Genomic DNA, 23,644 nt, shown 5'->3' with positions numbered 1-23,644 from the left:
CTTAATCTATGTCTATATACATGGTAAAAGAGACGTATAAAAAATAATTAAAATGATCTATAATTTGAAATGAAGGGAGTATATATATTGTGGATTATTAAACACGGAGGTCACGTTTGGAGGATGATTGTCTCATAAGTCGACAGAAGTTGGGACTCGGGACGAGCTTGTATGGGATTTCACGATAACTTAGGGTGTATTGTTAAAGCTGAGATGTATTGTTAAAGCTGAATCTCAGGATCCGGGTGGATCAAACAGGGCCAGCTGCCCATCATGTTGATGCATGTAGCTACAGTATCGAAGTATCTTTTACATAACTCATGTTGTACGTAGCATGTACGTCCCAGCGTATCCGTAGCTGCACGCAAAAGGTCAATGGATACGTCGCGCTGTGTAGCGTAGAAAAAAAATGGAGTCGTACGTGTGCATGACGCTGCTGCGCGCGCGGCCTGCGCCTGCTGCCCTCGTTTACACAAGTATGTACAAAATGGAGGATGGCCGGCCCACCTTCTCCTGGGGACCGGACCGCATGTGTATACGTACTGTACATCTAGAGTGAGAGGATGAAAAGAGGAACACGTACGCGAGAGGAGAACGGGTAGTCGAGCTCGATGTCGCACTGTATCCGAGCTTAGGAGAGCACTCATTTTCATTCAAGGACAACACGACTCGCGCTGCAAGGAGGGTTCACATTTGATCATAATAATGGAGTATTGAGCAAGATAGAGTTAGTTGGTACCCAAGAGAATTGTTATCTGACATTTTGCTATTCCACTCGCTAACAAGATGAAAACTTAGATGTCATCTTTCTATGTGTCTAATAATGCGAATGTTTGTAAAGATAACGCCAAAAAGTTCTAAAGTGCAATCTGAAGTAGGCACGGCGACACGGCTCATTTTTTCACCGGTTTACGCAATATGACAATTTTGCACGCCCAAGCAAATCATTTTCTATCTTGTGACTGCATTAATATTAATTTAGTTCTTTGAGGGGTGCATTTATAGCCCTTAAGAAGATGATGCAAATGTATTTGGCCGTTGTTACCCCCACTAGCTAGCCATATGACCTAACCCATAAATATCGCTCAATGTCCATCCCAAATTATAAGTCATTCCAAGAATCTTGGAGAGTCAAAGTATCTCAAGTTTGACCAAATTTATATGATAATATAATAACATTTATGGTGTCAACTAAGTGTCATTAGATTCTTCATCAATTATATTTTCATAGTATACCTATTTGATGTCATAAATCTTTATAATTTTCTCTATAATTTTGGTCAAACTTGAGATATTTTAACTCTTCAAGATTCTTGGAACGACTTATAATTTAGAATAGAGGGAGTACATGTTAGGTTGCTTTCTTAAGGAAGCACGCCGAGGGAGAGTATCGATAAGTCGGCTCGTTATGGAACAACCTTATACTTACTTAAGTATTACTGTTCCTCTACTAGCTCTTATATGGTTCTATGCCTCACTCGTCAACTCAAATAATGGGTACTATAAAAGTCGACTTCTCTAGCAATCTAATGAGGGTGCAAACCAAATAAAACATGATGGGAAAAGTTAAAATGTCAGATTACCACAGCAAAAAATTGATAAACATGCCTTGAGACAATCTCATCGTGCAGAGTTAGCTCTTCGTCTCCATCCCACCTCTCCGCACCACACAGTACAATTGATGACATGTACAAGCTATAAGAGCGAGCCGACGTGGTCCTGATATCGACGTGCATCCCTCTACCCTTTTCACCCCACAACGTGTTGCTGAGGTTCCTGTCACTTGCATCCACATCCACACTCTCGGAGGTGACACGTAGTACACTGGCAGAAGACGAGTTCACCTCTTTCAAGGCGACGCACAAATTTATGTGGTGTTACACTCCGCACGTGGTTAATTAGGCCGTATATACCTATAGAATCCATCAAGGTTAAGGAGTTTTTTTTTTTTGATAAAGGAGGTTAAGGAGTTTGAGATGGTAAAAACGTGTCAAGACGCGCCAGGGCACGCGGCCAATAGCCAAAGCGCTTCAGTCTTGACTCTTTTTTTTTTTTAAAACTTCAGTCTCGACTCTTGAGCAAGCAACAAAAACACAGCCCAAGAAGGTAGGTGCAGGTACCACGGGCGCGGCCGGGGCAGAGCGCCAGAGCGGACGCGAGAGAGACAAACCGGCGGCAGGCAGCCGGCCGGCCGCGGCCACCCACCAGCTGCCGGCCTGCTGGTTATTTTACCTCCACGGCTTTACCAGTTTACCCCCGTGCCGCGCGGTGAATGCTTGCAAACCCCCTGTTTCCATTCCGGGTGGAGGCGGGGGGCCCCGCGGGTCAACGCGGCCTCCCACTCCCTTTTCACCGCGCTCCCGAGAGCAGAGGGCGATACGGCCGGGTTCCCCCTCCGGCCGGCCTCCCCCACGCCCCCACTCGCACTCGGGCAGCCCGCAGCCGCAGCCAGCTAGCTCCCCAGAAAAGGAAGCGCTCCCCGAGAGCACGGCTGCTCCCCTCCCCCTTCCTTCCTCCCCCCATGGCGGCCCACGAGGCCTCCGCCTCCGCCCCCGCCGCGGGCGACGGGGCTGCGCGCCGCCCGCCGCGGCCCACGCTCGCGCTGCCCCCGCGCTCCGCCGTCGAGTCCCTCTTCGCCGGCGCCGGCGGCTCCTCCTCCTCGGCCGGCGCCGCCGAGACAAGCCCCGGCCCGCTCACCCTCGCCGCCGCGCTCTTCCCGGACGCGCCCTCCCCGGCCTTCCACGGCTCCTTCACCCAGCTCCTCGTCGGCGCCATAGGCTCGCCGGCCGCCGCCGCCGCCGCGGCCGTCCCCACGCCGCCGTCCCCGTTCTCCGTGCCGCCGGGGCTCAGCCCCACCGCGCTCCTCGGCTCGCCGGGCCTCTTCTCCCCGACGGTATTCCCTGACCCTCCCGCTAGTAACCCAAAGTACCTCTCACTCACCATTGCTTTGCTACCTTGCTCGCTCGCATATCCAGTCGTGCTTGGGTTTTTGGCTGGTGCGTTATGAGGAGTACTAGTAGTACTTAATTAAATTCGCAGGGAATATGCTACTCCTATTACTGCTTCCTAATAGTGTTACGGATTCGGGAGGGTATTACGTATTCGTGAGGGTAATACAGTGTGACGGTGCCTGCCTTGGACCCGCACCGGAAGATCTGCGTGCAGCGTGGAAAGGTCAAAGCACGATCGCTGGCCTGTTCGCTTCACCTTGTTCAGCTGGCTTATCAGCCATCGAACAATATTTTTCTCTCACAACAAATCAGTCGTTTCAGCTTTTCAGCCAGCTTATAAGTTCAGCTGAACAGGCCCTCGTGCCATCTCGTGGTCCTGTCGAGTACTTTGGATTGCTGTAGGCTGCTGTACCAGATGTGAGGCTTGTTGTCAAGGGTCGCCCTGGACTTTAGCAATTTGTTTGTTGGGATTATGCTGAGATACTTCTGTTGCTGATGGTGTTAATGTTGGGGGAAAAGTCCTGTTCTTTCCTCACGTGCAGCATCAGTTACTCTGATTAACATTAAAATTATGACGTCTCATTCAGGTGCACTTTGGGAAACAGGACTCCATACTTTTTCTTCATTAGTTTGCAGTGATGAGGCTAGAATGGTAATTGGTTACGTTGATTAGTCATGTTTGCCTGCTCCTCCATGTATGCATAGTTCATGATGTGAGTTGCTTGTGCACAATCAGGTTATAGCATTCTAACATTGTTTCAGATAACAAGTCAACTAAAAGACGCGGGTGCCTCACCAACTTAGGATTCAATTACAGAAATAGCTTTATGAATTTTTGCATACTAGGTTCTGTCTTCTGTGATGTGATAAATGGTGTCATTTGTGGTGAGCGAATGGTCACCTTCTGAACTAAAGTGGAAAAAGGTGATTATGTGGCTTTTTAAGTGGATCATCCATATATCAAAACAAATAAAATTACAATACGCAGCTCTCAATCTGTGGCACTTGATTGAAAAATATGTTTTTAAGTTTCTATAATTGATTCACAGAAGAAACATTGTAAGGTATTAGATATTTAGATGTATATGCTTCAAGTTAGTCCATAAAAGCAGGAAATGGAATGCAGATTGTCAAATGTTATTGGCACTATCAAACCTGCTTATGCAGCCAACATCCTTTTCCTTTACTACTTATGAGGCCAAACTAATTGTACTTAAATCCAACTTTTAGAATCAAATTGACAAAAGAGCAGGCTTCTTAGTCTGGGGCTCTGGGCCAATGGGGTATACCAAATTGTAGTGCAATTCTGGTTTTGCATACTGTAACAAACATAAACTTGTGTTGCTCAGTACATACTGCATTTAAAACATGCAGTATTTAGGATATAGGAAATCCAAATTGGAAATGTGTTTTGCACACTCCAATTTTTCCTTCCCAAAGAACTGTTATTGGACTTGAAGGAAAAAAGACATTTTGTGCATGGAACTGAAGGTGTCTACAACTCCAATGCTCTACGTACATTCATTTTGTGCTGCCACAACATCATTATATGTATGTATTTTAGAGTAGTGAAAGCAAACACAATGGATGACTAATAGTTTTGTTTGCTAATATGAATGAAATTTTAGAGTATATCAGTTTTCAAGGTTTGTATAATGTTGCAACTGGGGACTTTATCACTTTAACAATCTTGAAGAAACGCTATGTCATAATTAGAGCAGATAATTCCATTTGTTAGTTGCCATTACAATATAGCATGACATTTACAACTGCAGTAAGTACTTTGTTACAGATGTGAAATCTCAATCTCGAGCTGCCGCTTTTGCTAACTTACAGTTTAACAGGAGTGGGAAAAAGGAAAATTGGTATAATCTGTTGTGTCTCATACATTTCCATGTTATTTGTGTCATTTGGATCTGCTCAACTATTTTTGTGTGTCTGTTTCTCTGTTTTATTGTGCTAACTATTAGATGTTTATGTTTTGGATTATAAGTATTACTCTTCTTTTTTTTCCTGCAGGGGAGTTTTGAGATGTCCCATCAGCAAGCCTTGGCACAAGTAACAGCACAAGCAGTCCACTCTCAGTACAATATGATCAATAACTCAGATTACTCGATCCCTTTTTCATCGACAACAAAACCAGCTGCCAATGTGAAATTACAGCATGTCAACCCTGCCAATGTGACATCAACGCAGGAGATATCAACTCTGCCGTCACATACTGGTAACAACAACATTGAACCTAATGAGGTTTCACAAGGACTCCAGAATTCTGCACCCACTTTTGATAAACCTGCTGACGATGGATACAACTGGCGGAAGTATGGCCAGAAGGCGGTTAAGGGTGGGGAGTATCCAAGGAGTTACTACAAATGTACCCATGCGAGTTGTCCAGTTAAGAAAAAAGTGGAGCGCTCAGGAGAAGGACACATCACTCAAATAATTTATAGAGGTCAGCACAACCACCAGCGTCCACCGAAAAGGAGGTCCAAAGATGGTGGTGGTCTACTAAATGAAGCAGATGATTTCCATGAGAATGAAGATGCTTCAACTAGATCAGAACCAGGCTCTCAAGATCACTCTGGAAAACATGGGGGGTCAAATGATGGCTTAGCAGGGCCTTCAGTGTCAAGGAGGAGAGAAGGAGATGAACAATTGTCGGGCTCAAGTGATAGTGAGGAAGAGGCAGATGATGAACAGAGGGTAGGTAATGGAGATGCTGGTCGTGCAAATGCAAACAGAAGGTAGTTTCTATAATAGACATTTTTTTTCTATTTTTTCAAGCTTCGGTATATAATTGCTAGTTTTATTGGGCAGACATGTGCCGACTCCAGCTCGAAGGATAATTGTGCAAACAACTAGTGAGGTTGATCTTTTAGATGATGGTTACCGATGGCGCAAGTATGGACAGAAAGTAGTAAAAGGGAATCCACACCCGAGGTAACCCCTTGGCATTTTGACTTGTTCTCCCATCTTCTTTGAATGCATCCACTCTGCTGTATTTGTGCATGTACCTCTGGAAACAACACGTTTAATTGGAATAACTCTGAATAACAGCATTTATCAAGTGGTACTAGCTATTATGTATAAGGAGTTGCCTCTTCTTGAAAAAATAGAACATCTCGAGGTATTATGAGCTTTGTTAGTCAGTAGGTTTAATGTGTACTGTAGTTGGTGTATTGAACAACTCCTGTATACGTGAAAGGATTGTGTGATGCCTAGAGGGGGGGGGGGGGGTGAATAGGCTCGATCTTTAAAACCTGAAAATTCTTCGCAGCGGTGAAATGTGTCGGAACTTCCGACACTGTGCCGAAACTTCCGACGCGGTCGGAACTTCTGGTACAGGGGCGGAACTTCCGACAGAGTAAAAGGTACTCTACGAAATTCAAAATAAAACAAGTTCCAGCAGAAACTATTTTGAATCAAAAGTTCAGCAATGAAGTATAGAGACTACTGCAGGTGATCTTTATGATAGAAACTTCACAAGATTGTAGATCGACACAAATCAAGTTCTAGGTCAACAAGAACTTGAAGAACACAATAAGTACACGAGACAAAGGAATTGTTTACCGAAGTTCACTCCCACAAAGGAAGCTACGTCTCTGTTGAGGAGCTCACAAAGAGCCAGGTCCTCACTAACCCTTTACCTCTCTCAATCAACCACAAAGGAGGATTGAGTCACTCACTATGAATCCTCCAAGAGGATGGGCAATACAAACTTCCCGAGCGCACCACAACGAGAAGGCGCTCAAACGGGCGACGCCAAACCATCTAGAAACAAGCTTCAAGAGTAACAAACGCGAATCGAAGACCGAAGATGCTTCAAGTGCTCTTGAGATGAACTTGGTTGACCTCACACTCAAAGCTAGAGTCACACACCTCAAATCCTTCTCTCACCCAAGTCCTAGCTCAAAACTCTCAAAGATTTAGCTCAAGGAGGGAGTGGGGAGGAGTATTGAATGCTCTAGGAGGTGTTTGTCTCGGGTTAGGTCAGCAACAAATGAAGGGGGGCTGAGGGGTTATAAATACCCGAGTCCCAAAAACTAGCCGTTGCTGTTCTGTTAAGTGATTGTCGGAACTTCCGACACAGTTCAAATAAAATAGCCGAGCATCCCCTGCCGGAAGTTACTAGGAACTTCCGAGACCTATTATCGGAACTTCCGACACAGGACCAGAATTTCCGATAGTATTCAATTAAATCCGCTGAGCACCCCCTGCCAGAAAGTTTTTGAAAACTTCCGGCAGGCGTCGGAACTTCCAACCCCATGTTGGAACTTCCGACACTCACAGAAACTGTGAGAAACTAAATTTGTGTGAGTGGTGTCTCTCATAGGCGGTTAGCATCTCAAATAAGCACTTTGACATCTTCAAGCTATCCATCCGCGTCCCTCTTTATAGTACGGTGTTCCTATACTCAAATTCAAAAATAGAAGGTATAAAAAGATTTTCCTTTATGCTTCAACACCGTCCTTCAAACAAATTGGGATCCTTTCTTGCATTTTTTCATTTCTTAAGACTTAAACCTGTCAATTTCTCGATAAATTCATTAGTTCCTTAATTATGCATGTCATCAACACCAAAACCCACTTAGGGGGCCAAATGCACTTTCAATATGACCCACAAGATATGAAATGTATATCAGCCTTTTATGATGTTGAATTGTTGATCTACCTATTGTTTAAGTAGTGAGTATCATTTGTTACTCCAGCAAAACCAAAACATGTACCTCACTGGTCTATGGTGCGAGCTCTTAGGGTGTGGCACATTGTTGGATCAAGTCCGCATCTTTTGAAACTTAAGCTCAATAACCCTGGAAAGTAATATGCAATATCACTATTGCTGGAAAACCTCATGGTAGCACTTGCACTCCGCCACGATCTCCATGTATCCCATGTTCTTTGGTGTTGTGTGATACTTTAGAAATTAAATGTGGAATTTTGATAGGTTTTAGTCCCTCTGATCCACATATGTCGTTTTAGGATCCACATTATGAAAAAGTTTTAGCTTTGGTCATCAATGCATGCAGGATTATGTAGATGACAACATAAACTTGGTGTTACAAAATCCACCTTAAATAAATACTTTTCAAAATGTATGCTTCTTTTATTTAAAATAACATATTTCTATTGAAATTGCCAGTTAGTGTAACTACCATTGCTTTGAGATTTGTGAACCTTTTAGAAATAAGAGTGAAGAAGCAAAAGCCACCGGTTATTAAGTGACAAGGTAGAACCTTTCTTTGATGTGGCCCCGCTGATGCTGCCTACATAGGAATTGATGTCACATACTACCAAGTTTTATTCTTAAGTGCTATTCTTACAAAACTTTTCCGCAGGACATGTTATTTTGCGCCATTTTATCATTTTGCCCTCAGGGAATCGTGTACAGGCCTTTCTTGGCTTTCCCTAATACTTATGATGGCAGCTCTCTTGCGTTTTCGAGAAATATTTTGCGCCATTTTCCCAAAGACACTGTTATATTGGAAATTTGCCAGGGGACATTGTCTTTTTGGGTGCTTTTGCTTCAGGACACAATTCAGTGTCCTATGGCAAATTACCATTTGCTGAACTGTGTCCTGCAGCAAATACACCCAAAAAGATAGCGTCCCTGGCAAATTTCTGCTGTTACACTGTCCTAAAGTAAACGCCACAAAGTAACAATGTCCTGCAGCAAAATTCTATTCAGCCATCTAACATGATTCCTGGTTAAGTTAGTTAATTCTGAAAGCATTTGGTGAATTGTTGCATGTCCAGTTGCCTATTCTCATATCAAAGATAACATGGAAGTTTCTCTTCTTGTATTGTACTCCCTTGGTGTAAGTGGGACCTGATAAACTTTTATTGAACAGGGACCAGATAAACTAGGTTTATGTACTTAGTGACCTACTCAAAGTGTTGATTTTAGCCATCTTAACAAGCACTGATCCCCATTTGGTGCTCCTATGTACAAACTTTAAGTATGTGTATTAAACCAGTATAAACAGTTCTGATAAGAATATTTATTAGGCAGTTAATGTACTTCTCTGACTACTCTAAAAGATAAAATTTCATGTTCAAATTCATCACCAGGGATATGCTAAATTTTGGACAAATAACAAAATAAAACAAGTATGAGGTTTTGTGACTATTAGACCAAAATAGTGGTGATGTGGTAGACATACGGCCATAAAGCCTGATTTGTTTATACTTGTTTACTCATGTACTAGTTAACAATAACAACGAAACAATCGAAAGGTATGGCTTGACCAATGACAGCGAACAACTGAAAATGATTATTAAGGCCAGCTTTTTTATCTATTTAGTTATCGATTTTGTTTGATAATGCATTTTTTCCAACTTACCTGGAGTATCAATTTGAATTCTATTTACACTTGAGATATCTATTCTGCTTGATGCAGGAGTTACTACAAATGCACGTACCAAGGGTGTGACGTGAAGAAGCATATCGAAAGGTCATCACAAGACCCAAAGGCTGTTATAACGACATACGAAGGGAAGCACAGCCATGATGTGCCAGCAGCCAGGAACAGCAGCCATGCTGCTGCTGCTGCTGCTAACGCTAACGCGTCATCCTCCAGCAGCTTACCACACAAGGGCCAGAATTCAGCATCCAGTAGTCGCAAAAGAGCAGACATGTCATCGGCTTCTTCTATGCTACTAAAAGAGGAAAATGAAATAACATAGAGTTTTGTAGTTTCTAGCAGCCTGAATTATTCTGTTCTCTCCGTTCACTTCCCAGGTGTGCTGCCTCACGCACTGTGCTGGAGCGAATTGGCATTGTAAGTCCTCCATGGTTTTAGCGAAGAGCGAGATCCTTTTGTTTATGCACTTCCAAGAGCTTGCACTTCCTGTTTTGCAGCACTGTGTTATGTTGTTATCCCATTGGTTGTAAATGCCATTAGTCTTACCCATGGAGAACTATAGTAGATGACAGCTTTCACGAGCCAATTGTATATTCTCGATTTGGAACTTTTAAAGTCTTAACTGAGATGATTTGTAGATACACGACTCTATCCTGGCCCCTGTAAGTGTTATTTCGACAGGATATATAAAGTTATAGTTGCTGATGATTGGTTGACGTGGGCCTGTGACCTCCCTTCCTATTTTCCATGTATCCAATCACGAATTAGTCGATGGTGTTGATTGTATGAGAGTATTTTAGGATAGGTCTTGTATTATACTCCCTCTGTCCCAAATTACTATTCATTTTGACTTTTCTAGATATATAACTTTTGCACACACATAGAGAGAGTAATTCTCATAGAGTAACTTTCATGTGACAAGTGGTGGGCTACCCTAATGTACTGGTGATCAGTTTTACAAGCTTCAAATAAAAGATTAAATAAATATAAAAATAATGCTTTATAAAATTTTAAAGAAATCCATACATACCCTGTCATAAAATAAAAATAATGCTTTTCATCCTTTGCAATGGCTATGGACATCTAGATATTGCCTTGAAGACGTTTGCCCGGACCAGAATTTTTTTCATTTTATAGATTTTCTGCATCTTTTATTTGTCACTTGTAGGTCTTGTTTCATGAGCGCTAGTTATTTTCTGATCCGTTGTCCCAAAATAGATCTAAGATTTTTTTCTAAAAATTTGAGGTGTTTGAGTATTTTATTTCTCATTTAAACTAAAACATTGCAATCATGCTAGCCTTTCGCACGGCGCTGGCTCAGAGTGAGCCCTCTTGTTTAGTTCCTCTTTTTCCTAACTTTGGTACTATGCAAAAAGAAGATTCCCCATCACATCTAAATGTAGACGAAATCAAAAACTAATTGCATAGTTTTGTTATACTTTGCGAGACGAATCTTTTGAGGCTAATTAGTTAATATTTAGACAATAATTCACAAATACAAACGAAATACTACAGTTGCGCATTTATGATAAAATGCAAACTTTGCCACTCACAATTTGGAAACTAAACAATCCGGAATGACGCGCTTCGTTTTCGTTCCCGTGGGAGCCTGCTGCGCAAAAAAGTTTTAGCGAGAAAATTTCTATCCCTTTCCTTTTGACGTCCTGGTGCAGGCAGTCCGCATCTTCACAGACATCTCAATCGTCATGCTAGCCTTTCGCCCGGCGCGGCCCTCCCTCCGCTCATTACTCGTTCGACAAAATGCCTCCCCGGGGCAGCGGCCTCCGCCTCGCCAGCCATCACCGACCCGGACACACACGTCTGCCAGCGCCCTCATGCGGCGGCGGCGCCCTCTACTCTCATGGTCTGCTGCACGCCTCCCTGGGCCGTAGGTCCGTCCGCGCATTCGCTCCCCCCGCCCGTTTGTCAAGAGCACGGGCACGGCGCGGTCCGCCGCTCCGAGGGGAACATGCAGGTGTGTTCGTGATTGATGGCTCCCGCGGGGCACTAGCTAGTCTGCACTGGTGGGTTGCGGAGGCTGCTGGTCCGTGAATAGGATGAGGTACGCCCCCCTTCGCTTTTGCCATTCTGATTCTGTACTCTCAGTGCTGCTCAATGTTCTGCACATTCTCTCACCTGGATACTCTCAAGCATGGTATGATGGCCATGCTGCAATATATAGCGATGTGATTGCGAATTGCAGCGCTGGCTAACTTATACACATTCATGCAGATGACGATAAATTCGTCCGCCAATTTCTTGGAGGCTGAAAGCTATGGCTGGTTGACCTCCATGGTTTCACTGCATACAATCTGCTCGGAGTGTAAGCACGCAAGTGGCTCAGAAATATATATTAGAAACTAGGTTTGACTATTCATGATTTCTGTCAGCAACTCAGCATCTTGTCATGGAATGTTCATGTCGGTCTGATGGCCATTTAATCTTGTCAGGTTTAATGTTTATCTGCGTCTGAAAGTGACATGTTGTAAACGGCAACTCGGGTGGAAAAGGTTAGAATCATGACCAACACCTGAAGCGGGTCGTATTGGCTTGTGTATACATTATTACGGTTACAGGAAAACTTCCATGCTTAAAAGCTGACAGAAGGGCCAGCACTTTAAGCAGAAACTAAGATGTGTGGTCATCAGTTTTTTTCCTGTTTCTCATCTCTCCTTACCAATTGGAATGGGTCTAGCCTTCCAACAGCTCGCACATGCAATCGCTATGATCAAATGTGTCACTTTTCATCAACTGTGACTATTGTTGGAACTTGCCCATGGTTAACAAATTCAATCTTGTTCAGCCTAACGCAGCAGAGGACCTGCTCAGGGAGCTCCTCTTGCTTCTGGGCCTGCAAGGTAATAAATTAATTACAATTAAGATGGATTCAGTATCAAGCGCACTTCCAGATAAACTGCCATGTTAGTTATTCATACTTATGTGTTAGTTATTCATGCTTATGATGTACTTTTTTGTGGAAATTGCATATGCAAAACAATGGCGAACCCTATGATTAACAAGTTAAACAGCATTTGACGAATCTGAAATTTGGCTCACACCCAAAGAAACACTTAAGGACATAAGTTGTCCGCAAATAAGTAGAAGAAGCTGAAGAAGATTGATAGATACATATTTGGTGGAGAATCTAAAGGGAAACTTACCTGAATTGTCAAACCCAAATCGAGGATGCCATTCTTTAGGCGTTCCCTAAATGAGTCCAGTCCCTTCCTAGCGATGTAGCTGAACCGGTGTATATCAAGGTCTACCTCAAAGTAATTCTCTCCCTGGTGACGTAAGAGATGAAACATTAACTGGTGGTTTCTCAGAATGCCACGTACCTTTACAATCTGATTACCACCTAACAACATTGAGTGTGTTACTTTACAATTCAAACAAGGACATCTCTTTACCTCGTAGAAATTATGTTGGGGCCGTGAAAGGACTGGCTTCTCATTGTATGCTTGGACCAGCTTCCTCTCCGTGGAACCCAACTGGAGGTCATCTGGGTTAACCAATCCAGCCATGATTTTCAATCGATCTCTGTACATGATGGTAGATTCTGATGTGAACCCTTTTACCTTCTCAGATTCATTCTCAAAAAATCTCTGTTGATAGAAAGATTCTGTTAGCTTCCAGAAAATACTTCTGTTTGGGAAGTATGGATTGTGAATTGGAAAAGGCTAACCATGATAGAATCCTTGAAATGTTCCGAAACCTCTTTGTCATAGTATTCGGATATCCTGAAGTACAAGACCAGGCTAAAGCCTTCTCCGTCGCTGTCACCGAGGAACATAGAAGCAGGATAAGTAGGCATCTGTAATTGAAACAAAAAGAAAGCTTGTAATGTTAGAATCACATGATAATCAAGCTATACCGATTTCCATGCAATATGCAGGGGGATACCTGGATGTTCACAATCAAGAGTGACGGGAGCTTGGGGTGTGTTCTGATCTGTGGAAGTTCAATGTGCTGAGCAATGTGATGAACCTTCTTGGGGCAGGCAAACAAGTCCACTCCTATTGGATAATAAGCAGCATAATTTGGAGCTGCACATTTCTTCTTATCTCTGAAAAGATTGAAATCAGATGTTCGGTTTGTACAGCTCATTTCATGCTTATAGATAAACTTATTTGACAGCATTATTTCTTAGTTTCTCATCATACTTTAGGAAGGTCTCGCTCCTCAACTTGAAGAGGGATGGATCAATCCGTGACCAACATCCTGTTGTCGGTTTCTCTCCTCCACATGGGATTGTTTGCCCTACCTTTGGACGGACAACATATTTCTTAGATTTACCTACAGTGAGATTTTGAACATTAGCTAGATTGAGCGGGGTGTCAAACCGAAACAGACACTGGACTTACCCAATTCGCTGCTGTCTTCACAGCCATCGCATGCTGTTGTCTTGTATGAGAGCCGGATGACTGTTGACTTTTTTTTTGCTGGGCTTCCACCAGTCAACTGCTGCATCCTGTCATTGAAGCTGATAGAGTGCAGCAGCTTCTGTAAGCGGGATGGGGTGGGGCTCTCCTTGTTATCATCATCTGTATCATTTTTATCCTTCAAGCCCTGGAAGCTGAAGGAGGTTGGTAAGCACTTTGTGGCACACACGGACATGCTTTGGCTCCTACATCCATGATCATCACTTTTCACTGCAAGAATATCAGATAAAGCTGTAGATGTTGAATATTTGCAAAGCTTATTCCTTTGAGGTGCAATTATTCATACCGTTATCTCTTTTCAGGTACTGTTCAACAGATAATGTCATGGGCACACCACGGCATATCTCTCCAATACGAGAGAGTGCGTCAGCAAAACGGGAAGCACTCTCATATTGCTTCATCTGGTCCTCATCTTCGTCTGAACTATCTGCAGGAGAATTCAAACCTTCAGCATTGCAGTTAAGCCTCCCTGAGACATCAATTCACACAATGGCCATTCCTAGTTCCTATTTGTTAAGTTTATAATGTTCTTACCTCCATTCACACTCTTGAATTCGTCATCAGAATCATCTTCAAGAATGCTGACAGAGTCAAACCAGGCATCTTCGTTGCTGCAACCTACAACGGTATGAGAAAATCTGGTTGATCGGTTGCTCCGTACTTATCAGCTCAAATGAACTTTTACCTTTACAGTCCCTCTGGCTGTGGTGCCACTGCATCTGCGTGAGGTGGAATGTCTTGGAATGCTCTGACTTGCCACGGTTCGCCGTCTCGACATGGACAATCTCACTCACCGAGAAGCCGGTCATGCGTCCTCTGGAATCGCTCAACTGTTGTGACTGGGGTGCCTCTGGCATGATGGATCGGGATCGGCTGCGGACTCTTCGTCCTCTGGTGTAATACCTCGCTGGCCTCCTATGCTCTAGGGCAGCCTTGGAAGTACAGGAACCCATGGTGATGGATACTTGTGTTTATGTTTTCTGTTTCTTGTATCTTCAGTAATCTTTAAGGTAATTCACCTTCACTGATTGTAAACACTGTGAAGGTAGAGATGAAGGTCTAACCTGCAATCAAAAGAAGATTAGTTTGATGCATGTTTAAGCAGGGTTCTAAAGATTCGCATATAGGCGGTGGGAGTGGAGTGGTTTCTATGGCACCAAAGACCGAGTATTCTCAACTAGACAGGCAAAATGGGAGGGGAATGTAACAAGAAACTGGATAAACAGAATGGAGAACTACCAGAGTGAATCCAGGAAACACAGATGGTTTCCAAAAAGCAAGAGACTTGGAAAGAGAGGGCGAGGTTTGGAGAAACCTGCAGCCGTTCTGCTATATAATGTTGCAGTCTCATGATTGATGGACTAATTTTTAGAGCATGTGTGCTCGGTGGTAGGTTGGCATTTTGCATTATAAGCATTATTCTACACGACGAATTATATCAACTATTCCTGGACAAATAATTAGGCCAGGTTGACCTTCAGGGAAGGTTCTTGTTCAGTTTGCATAATGAAGAAAGATCTTGCAGTTGAACAGAAATATGTTCAAGCAGATTGCCTTGTACTGTCAGTAGGGGTTTCGGATTTATGCAATGATCAGATGGATGCCGCGTTTGCAGGGGTATCTGCATTTCTTGAAAGATTTTCAAGGTTAAAGAGAAGCAAATGTTCGAGAATCATCAGTCGGACAACCAGCTATGAGCTGGAAAGAATTGATATCTGAACAAATGAATTATATGTTTGGCAAATGAGTTAGGGAATAATAGAGGAATAAATTCTTGGAACACTACGTGCATTCAAGAATAATTGTTGGTGTTGGGTTTTCTTTCTTTGTTTTTTGGTTATGGAGAGTAAAACATATTTCGTCTTTGTTTTTGTTTTTTGCAAGTGCTCACTTTGTTTTGGGAGGAATTATTCATCTATTCAGGAAAACAGCATCTGGGTGCAAAGAGAATGTATTTAGGAACAGGGTTCCTAATTTCGGCGAAATTTCACTAAAATTTCCGAAGTAATTTCAGTGGTGACTGAAGGAAAATCGCGAAATTCACTATGACACTTATGCATATACTTTATTGTAAATATAGTACTCTAGACTCATATTTTCTATTGTTGGTGTTGCATATTCATCAACTCAATAGTTGTATAGTCATAAATCATGCTAACCATTTGTTTAGATTCAAAAAGTTTAAAAATCTTATAATTTGGTGAAGATTCTAAAAAAATTTCGGCAAAATTTCACTGAAAATTTCACGAATTTTGGTAATTTTGGCAGTGACTGAAAAAAAACTGAAAACGAAATTGTAAACCCTGTTCAGGAAAACTCTTAGTTACTGTTATCTTGGGTTTTAATAAGAACAGAAATATGATGAAAAATATTAGTCGTCGGTAGAAATGAGTAGAAAACTGAGTGGTTGTTAGACCATGTTGGGATGGAGGTAATAACCTACGAACTTCCCTCGCTCCTAACGAACGTAGATCCTTGTTTATTATTGTAATTATGTGCACATGCACGGCATATGATTTTTGTCTCTAATTATGTCGGTATGGTTGGCCCAACGCTGACCCATGGGCACTCACACACATGCATGAACAGACGCTATCTTTATCTTTTCTCTGTCCCCCTAGAAGAGCGGTTGTGTTTATCATTAGGTCATTGTGTTTTTTTGGTTCCTTTGTAAAAAAAACTGTGCGTTACTAATATGCAAATTAGCCCATAGGCGGGAGAGCTAAAACATACAAGTAGTACATTGCAACGTGAAAGGAATCTTTTTTTTTCTTTTCCTTAACCTGTAAATGTTAGTCCAGAAACTTACTTTCTTGGTTGAGCATATAAGATTGATGGGAACAATTTTTTTAAGGCGTAGTACATATTTTCTTTAGAGTCAAGTGCATAATCTAATAGCATTTCAATAAGGGGAAACAAGCATTCAAGTAACACGATGCCAATTTTCACAACCCAAATGAAGTAACAGAACATACTCGGTGAAAACAAAAACAAAACACGATTTAGAGTGAAAGAGAAAGATGACAAACCTCTAAGGCTCTAAGTAAAAAGAATGGCGCGTGCAAGCATCTCTAGCGAGGTTGATGGTGTGCGGGCCCCACGCCTCTCCCTTTCGCACGGTCGACGTTGAGCCGCCGGCCGGTGAGGGGAGGTAGCTTCGGGGGTGTGGGAGGGGGGAGCAAGGGGCCCCTTCTCTTGCGTAGAAGAGGCTGGATAGCAGCAGCCCCGCAGGAAATAACCCATGCGCCCACCGCCTGTAAATTAGCAACACCCATTTATAGCGTTTTTCCTTGTTTGGTATCATCCTCGCTCGCATCCCGATCTTCGAACGAGGAAGGTGTGCCGTGTTATCGGTGTCACGTCGCTCGTAACCGTATACTTCTTCCATCCCATGAAAAGTACAATTACTGTCTTTTATTTCTCACTTGCACGTAGATACCCATTGTCCTAATAAACGTGGTGTATTTAAAATCAGAGGGATTACGTGTACGCCTATCTTCACCAGCGAGTAAAAAGTAATAACAAATCAAAGCCCCAAATGCCACTGACGCATCAGATATGCAGTGATTTGTGGAACATATTCCTGAGGTAGCTGTCAAAGCAATCTACATATAGCAAAATATCAAGCAAGTGCAAAATCGACTTTTGCTGTTTACAATAACACATACGGATTATCCTTGGATTATCCTTGTACTTGCCGATGAAAGTAATATAATCCCTATTAACACAATAATGAGCAGAATCACTACATCTACATGCTCAATGTTTTATCGCAAAAATTGGTTGGCGGTTGAAGTTTCAGGCTGTTCGCTTGCTGTTCATTATCTTTACTGCACCAACGGTGGCGAGAACTGAGAGGCTAATAATCTGGTATTGATGCAAAGGTGTACCCCGGTGCTCCTCGCCACGAATAGTAAGCAACTCGAGTCTCGTAAAAGCCTGAAATTATGCAAAAACCATGTAAATGTTCCGGTTTCCACAATCGTAGCAAAATCACGTACTTTTCAGCTACTGCAAATGGAGATGCAAAAAAAAAAAAGTGTAACCAGATTCCTTTTCTACAATAGCAATTGCAGTACCAGTTGACCATGAAGCCTACTGATTTCCTAGTTTCTGCCAAGTACCATAGGAGTCCCACTATCAGTATCAGCAACGGTTATAGAACAATGTGCAGTGCCTTTAGCATGGCTTGTGTAGGGCAATAAATTTCTCTCTAAAGTAATGAGATAAAACAAAGAAAATAACTACACTAAGAGGTACTTCTAAAGAGTGAATAACAGAATAAACAAAAAGGAAAATATTCGACCATGTTGAGAAAATAAATGCATAATAAGCCTTCAGTATTTTAAATTAGCATACCAGGAAGGAAGGCAAGGAAACCCAGGAACAAGAGACCATATGCCTGAGAACTATCACCCTCCATGTGACCACTGAATATGAAGTATGAAAGGAAGAGAAGTGAACTTCCTAGGAGGAGGAGGAACAATGCCAAGGCTATTGACTTCCAGGGGATCCTCCTGTAGGATTTTGGTGTGTAAGTGAACCGAAGATCAACATCTTCTTTAGTAAGATTGTTGTCGTCCCCTTCCTCTACAGGAAGAGGTGAGTAACGAACATTGCGTCTCGACGCCATACTTCAGTATCTGCACAGGAAACGTTTCCTGCAAAATATGAATTCAAAAATGAGAAAACCAAAAATACCCTATGATCGAATTATGAAAGTTTGTGTGCACCATATCATACATACAAAGCTGTTAGCAAGAAATTTTCATATCATCCATCCACATTGGAAGCACTTTGGTTTAGACCAAATGGTCAAATAAATTGTTTTTTCCTGCATTGCCTAGTCAGCTGGTATGCTTGTGTTGGTCAGACTTCTACTTCTGTGCATAATAGATACATGTTTCTAAGTGCACTAGTGCTGTAACACATGCTTATCTTTGGCAAGAGATAGTACCCTACTTTGCTGTAGATGTATAACCTTGGGCACCCATCTTAGGCTAAAGAAAATGCGCAGTGTAAGATACTTGCAGCATATATTCGTTTGTGCTTCACTCGTAACTTTTTTGGAAAGCTCAGTTCAAGCCTTTTCTGCTTTGAATTGATCAATAGCCCGAACAGAAGACTATCGCGCAAAGGCAACATAATTGAATCTTATTTCACATGCTGCGGTGTCCTATGCCAAGTACCTCAAACTATCACACCAAGATAAAAAATGTGCTATGCTTGCCATATTTGTCATAGATGAACATTCATAAACAAAAGAGAAACAGAAAGAATAGAATAAAACATGACCAGGCATCAATAAGCAATGCTTGCCATAAGAAAGCAAAGCAAATCAAGACAAGCAGAAAAAGAACAAAAAATGAACCTTGCATTAGTTATGGTCAACAAACAATACGTGCCGCAATATACATTGGTCAAAGTTCCAAAAGTGTAACTATCATTTAGCATGCTATACAGACGTTGGACCCTAGCAAACAGTAGCTCACTCCCTATGACTGGCAAAAGCTTGCCATCCAAGATGGTTAGCAACCTACAACTAGTTTCTACTACTTTTTAATCCTTCATGATTGGACCACACTTTATACAGAAATACGGCGTTGCCTCTTGCAACAAGGAAGAAGTTATCCCTCCAGGACCAAGACCACAGCTATAACTTATGTTCCATCCAGAAACATGACAATATTAAAAAAAACATATTAAGTACAGATCTGTATTAGTTAGAAGTTTATAACAAGAAATCTCAACTTGTTGATGCACTGCAAAGCCTTAAGGGATCACCACATTTTCTGGATGGAAATGCACTGCACGAGTCTAGTGAGGACTGAGGAGGCTCTGGCAGGAGATGGCCAGAAGGGATGCTGTTACGGCCAGGGGTATCAATCGTGGGACCAGAAAGGAGGAGTTACCACAGCAAAGCAAACATATTTCTAGTTTTTGCTAGTTGCTACTATTTTAACAGAACCTAGACTGGACAGACGTATGGAAAAAAAAAGCCCATCTCAGGTTGAAGCATATGAGACAAGTTAAAACACGAAACTTCATTCATCCACAGCTAATAAAAGATGAAAGTTTATCAAGGCTGCAAGAAAGTTCAGATTTTCTGCTGAGAAATATATAAGGTATACAATAATATGGGAACCCAAACAAAGGATCATCATACCAGGACAGAGCACACATATAAGAGAAAGGAGAAACACCACAACTCCATCATAAACAATGACTAGTCCCTGGTATAGCAAATCCTTGTGAGTATTACAAGAACAAACACTGATTAACAAGTACCAACTTAATGTCCTCATCTTAGGCAGTAGAATAGTGGAGAAACTTCATATAAAGACTTACCAAAGCCTGAAACATTTTTTTGTTCTTATACACAGTTCATTGGACAATAACATGCACATAATTTATATTGCTTGAATGAATACTACAGTATATACGCAATTAAGCAGTCCACGCTTCACCCAAAAAAACTTAGTTGTATAACAAGCATGGTATAACCCACCAACCAGCACGAGAAGCCATCCCACAATTCACTCAAAACTATGCATTTCCATTCCAACTATTTAACGCTAATCTTTAAAGAAGGGGTGCATCTTTTAAGGGGAAGGAAACCTGCCGAAAATGCAGTAAGCTAGCTGCATGAGAAGAAAACCAACCACGAGAATAAAACAAGTTGGTTGATTTAAGTTCCAATGGTGTTCAAAATGGCACAAGTACATCACTACAAATGTGAAATGCGGGAAAACATTTCATAATCCAAATAATTACTACACAGAGAAGGACCTAATGTGGGAGCATAGGGGTTCAGTCTGAAATCACAAAACTATTACTAAGACAGATGGAGTGGGATTAGATTACCCAACACCGCTAGGAAGATTGGGCTTGCATTGCCCACAAAAATTAAGTTTTTGAACATCTAGTAATGCAGAACAATCCATCCAGGCAAACTAGGGCTTGCTTCTTTGCCAACAACAAAAATGAGAAATCAATTTAAACCCGAATGGATCTCCATTCCACGCTAGTGCAGGTACAAGTACGAGTAGCAGGACTCCAAGAGAAGAAATCCTTGGAGGCGAAACGCTCCTCAGTGAAAAGTGGCCTGGAGTCGCGCGTGCTCGGCAGAGAAGGCCCGATTTTGTCGAGATAAACAGGCCGGTGACTAGAGGTGCCTGCGGGTGGCCTCGCCACCGACAGGGAAAAGGACTCCAAATGGAGGGTAATAAAAAAAACAGTAGCAGGCTCTCGTGATCGGGCTTAGACCCAGCGGAAATTGTCATGTCTGAGCGTCGATCGGTCCCTAATACCCGGAGGATCGAAAGATCCCAAAACCAAGAAACCCCCACGGCCATCTCTCGACTCCCCCCAAGGTGAGACGGATCTAGCATCGTGCGCGCGCACAGCGGACGAAGTTGGCGGGAGAGGATCACGTACCCGGTGCAGTTACGCTGACCCGGCCGGAGGTGGGGAAGACGACGGCGGCGGTGGAAGAGAGGTGGAGGCGCCGAGGCTCGCGAGGTTCGATCGGTCAGTCCGGGTCTCGCTCGCTGGGGCGGCTAAGGCCTTGAAGCAGGCCGTGGGCCGAATGCTCTCGAAATTGGACCCGTTCAATGGATCAAATTGGACTTATGATGTACTGGGCCAGATACATAAGCTTTCCAAATGTTCTGTTTCTTGCACTGAAAAAAATGATATTTCTCTCGAGTATTAAAGAAACAGAACATTTCAAAAATAAAAAAAGTGGAAAATGAAATGGCTGATGTGCAGGCAAGCAAGCCATAAGAGTGTACGGAATATTAGTGTGCACGGCAAGAACACCCAACCACAATCCACACTCATTCTTGTGCAAGAGCACATATTTAGCACTACAACACTGACACGGGAGAAAATGTAGCTCGTTACCATTCCTACATTATGTGCTGCGTGCCATAACCAGCAGGCACATTCCGCATGCATATGTCTCTCCCAACATCTAACCATAGATCGTAGCTCCACTTGACTCGACAGTAGCTAAAGACAGGCCGTTTCGCTCCATGTATACTCGCTCCAACCAACAAGATCACACTTCAATTCAGAAGCTACTAAGTACTAACACAGTATAAAAACACATGCCAACCTGCATGCATAAGGCACGAAGCCAAACGAAATATACACCCCACGAGACCAGGAAGCGATCGTCGAGCATGGCGTCATCGTCCGGAGCCACGTCATCGGTCTTCGCACTGATCCTCTTCACATGCTGCCTCGCATCGCTCGCCGCCTCTTCGGCGGCGGCCGCGGCGGCAGGCGGCGGCGTTGATGACGAAGTCGACGCCGGCGGTGACAAGCTGATGATGGGGCGGTTCCTGCGGTGGCAGGCCGCGTACAACCGCTCGTACCCGACCGCGGAGGAGCGGGAGCGGCGGTTCCAGGTGTACCGCCGGAACATGGAACACATCGAGGCCACCAACCGGGCGGGCAACCTGACGTACACGCTCGGCGAGAACCAGTTCGCCGACCTCACCGAGGAGGAGTTCCTGGGCCTGTACACCATGAAGGGCATGCCGTCCGGACGCGGCGGCGTCCGCCGCGACGCCGGCAGGAAGCAGGCCAACATCTCCGCCGTCGACGGCCCGACCAGCGTCGACTGGAGGTCCAAGGGCGCCGTGACGCCCATCAAGAACCAGGGCCCCTCGTGCTGTACGTAGTATATATGCATGTTGACTCCAATAATTCATTTGCCTGATTATATAACTATATATATATATATATATATTTATATATATATATATATGCAGCTAGCTGCTGGGCGTTCGTGACGGCGGCGACGATCGAGAGCATCACCAAGATCAAGACGGGTAAGCTGGTGTCGCTGTCGGAGCAGGAGCTGATCGACTGCGACCCCTACGACGGCGGCTGCAACCTGGGCTACTTCGTGAACGGGTACCGGTGGGTGATCGAGAACGGCGGGCTCACCACGGAGGCCAACTACCCGTACCAGGCGCGGCGGAACTACTGCAGCCGCAACAAGGCCGCGCAGCGCGCCGCCCAGATCTCCGACTACGTGCAGGTGCCCGCCGGCGAGGCGCAGCTGCAGCAGGCGGTGGCGCAGCAGCCCGTGGCGGCGGCCATCGAGATGGGCGGCAGCCTCCAGTTCTACAGCGGCGGCGTCTTCTCGGGGCAGTGCGGCACGCGGATGAACCACGCCATCACCGTCGTCGGCTACGGCGCCGACGCCAACACGGGGCTCAAGTACTGGCTCGTCAAGAACTCGTGGGGGACCAGCTGGGGAGAGCGCGGGTACCTGCGGATGCACCGCGACGCCACCCGCTCGGGGCTCTGCGGCATCGCGCTCGACCTCGCGTACCCGGTCGTCTGATATATTAACGACGTGCCGCCATTACTATACGACTACGTATTGTTTAGCTTTGCCGCCTATGTGCGGTATACGCTGTGATGAAGTACACAATAAAGAAAACTACGTGGGCGCGCGCGCGCGCGCCCACACATACACACACTTGGGTGCACTTGATACATACTATACTACTACCATGTAAATGTAAAAGCCGGGGCCGGTCAAAAAGCCAAATTACCATGATTAATGTAAATGATGGGCCTTCGCACAAAAAGAAATTCCGGGCTCGTTGGCTTTTCTTGTCGGGCCTTTATCTTTTTCAGGCCCAGCGTTTGGAGATTCCAAACCATAATTGGGCCTTCCTTCACACCATCTCACTCAAGTCTTGGAGAATCGATCCACAGTTCCAGAGTGGGAGAAATTCAACTGCCCATATTCTTTTTTCTTGCCAATTTCTGTTTCATTTTTTTCTTAAGCAGAACATTATTCTTATTTAGTGGAATATTTAGAAATTCAGACGGTGGAACATGTTTTCTTCACCGAAACATTCACA

At 43.7% G+C, this 23,644-nt stretch overlaps 4 protein-coding genes and 1 long non-coding RNA gene across 11 annotated transcripts; 3 read left to right on the top strand and 2 right to left on the bottom strand.

Annotated features, from left to right (window-relative positions):
* Positions 1–2,383: 2,383 nt before the first annotated feature.
* LOC101774595 (probable WRKY transcription factor 4) lies at positions 2,384–10,028 on the top strand. 2 transcript variants are annotated; one of them, XM_004983917.4, is made up of 4 exons: positions 2,384–2,893; positions 4,971–5,695; positions 5,769–5,891; positions 9,349–10,028. In XM_004983917.4, the coding sequence occupies exons 1-4, from the start codon at positions 2,522–2,524 to the stop codon at positions 9,632–9,634; spliced, it is 1,506 nt and encodes a 501-aa protein (XP_004983974.3). In that variant the 5' UTR covers positions 2,384–2,521; the 3' UTR covers positions 9,635–10,028. The 2 variants fall into 2 exon arrangements, with proteins under 2 accessions (XP_004983974.3, XP_012698576.1); XM_012843122.3 differs by lacking the exon at positions 2,384–2,893 and adding an exon at positions 2,969–3,603.
* A 946-nt stretch (positions 10,029–10,974) lies between these two features.
* LOC105913625 lies at positions 10,975–15,617 on the top strand. Of its 6 annotated transcripts, none has more exons than XR_001163060.2 (7): positions 10,976–11,374; positions 11,545–11,635; positions 11,763–11,822; positions 12,116–12,170; positions 13,208–14,212; positions 14,319–14,380; positions 14,448–15,617. It is a non-coding gene; the product is annotated as an uncharacterized LOC105913625 (long non-coding RNA). The 6 variants fall into 6 exon arrangements; XR_002675954.1 differs by having other exon boundaries at positions 11,545–11,676; XR_002675952.1 differs by having other exon boundaries at positions 10,975–11,374; positions 11,763–12,170.
* Positions 11,815–15,106, bottom strand: LOC101772948. Its single transcript, XM_012842938.3, has 11 exons — positions 14,994–15,106; positions 14,440–14,818; positions 14,289–14,372; positions 14,041–14,181; positions 13,677–13,964; positions 13,476–13,608; positions 13,216–13,378; positions 12,998–13,126; positions 12,723–12,917; positions 12,474–12,596; positions 11,815–12,163 (listed from the first exon to the last, which is right to left on the bottom strand). Exons 2-11 carry the CDS (start codon positions 14,705–14,707, stop codon positions 12,050–12,052), a joined length of 1,638 nt encoding a protein of 545 aa, XP_012698392.1. The 5' UTR covers positions 14,708–14,818; positions 14,994–15,106; the 3' UTR covers positions 11,815–12,049.
* Positions 15,618–17,313: 1,696 nt separating the features above from the next.
* Positions 17,314–21,326, bottom strand: LOC101774185 (transmembrane protein 230). The gene is made up of 3 exons (XM_004983916.4): positions 21,192–21,326; positions 18,114–18,415; positions 17,314–17,693 (listed from the first exon to the last, which is right to left on the bottom strand). The coding sequence occupies exons 2-3, from the start codon at positions 18,385–18,387 to the stop codon at positions 17,614–17,616; spliced, it is 354 nt and encodes a 117-aa protein (XP_004983973.1). The 5' UTR covers positions 18,388–18,415; positions 21,192–21,326; the 3' UTR covers positions 17,314–17,613.
* Positions 21,327–21,940: 614 nt separating this feature from the next.
* LOC101759208 (ervatamin-C) lies at positions 21,941–23,301 on the top strand. The gene is made up of 2 exons (XM_004986833.3): positions 21,941–22,436; positions 22,535–23,301. Exons 1-2 carry the CDS (start codon positions 21,941–21,943, stop codon positions 23,113–23,115), a joined length of 1,077 nt encoding a protein of 358 aa, XP_004986890.3. The 3' UTR covers positions 23,116–23,301.
* Positions 23,302–23,644: the final 343 nt, after the last annotated feature.

Source organism: Setaria italica, chromosome IX, assembly GCF_000263155.2.
Source record: "Setaria italica strain Yugu1 chromosome IX, Setaria_italica_v2.0, whole genome shotgun sequence".
NCBI lineage: Eukaryota > Viridiplantae > Streptophyta > Magnoliopsida > Poales > Poaceae > Setaria > Setaria italica.
The sequence above is the reverse complement of the archived record's forward strand: the minus strand, read 5'-3'. Positions and strand labels throughout refer to the sequence as shown.

Bases quoted from the DNA above. Each gene is read 5' to 3' on its own strand.
- LOC101772948 (XM_012842938.3), bottom strand. From the start codon at position 14,707: ATGGGTTCCTGTACTTCCAAGGCTGCCCTAGAGCATAGGAGGCCAGCG. The intron at 14,182-14,288 runs GTAAGAACATTA...ATTCTCCTGCAG, and splicing joins ATTCAAGAGTGTGAATGGAG to ATAGTTCAGACGAAGATGAG. The intron at 13,965-14,040 runs GTATGAATAATT...ATATTCTTGCAG, and splicing joins GTACCTGAAAAGAGATAACG to TGAAAAGTGATGATCATGGA.
- LOC101774185 (XM_004983916.4), bottom strand. From the start codon at position 18,387: ATGGCGTCGAGACGCAATGTTCGTTACTCACCTCTTCCTGTAGAGGAA. The intron at 17,694-18,113 runs GTATGCTAATTT...GCATAATTTCAG, and splicing joins TTTCCTTGCCTTCCTTCCTG to GCTTTTACGAGACTCGAGTT.
- LOC101774595 (XM_004983917.4), top strand. From the start codon at position 2,522: ATGGCGGCCCACGAGGCCTCCGCCTCCGCCCCCGCCGCGGGCGACGGG. The intron at 2,894-4,970 runs GTATTCCCTGAC...TTTTTCCTGCAG, and splicing joins CGGGCCTCTTCTCCCCGACG to GGGAGTTTTGAGATGTCCCA. The intron at 5,696-5,768 runs GTAGTTTCTATA...TTTATTGGGCAG, and splicing joins CGTGCAAATGCAAACAGAAG to ACATGTGCCGACTCCAGCTC.
- LOC101759208 (XM_004986833.3), top strand. From the start codon at position 21,941: ATGGCGTCATCGTCCGGAGCCACGTCATCGGTCTTCGCACTGATCCTC. The intron at 22,437-22,534 runs GTACGTAGTATA...ATATATATGCAG, and splicing joins GAACCAGGGCCCCTCGTGCT to CTAGCTGCTGGGCGTTCGTG.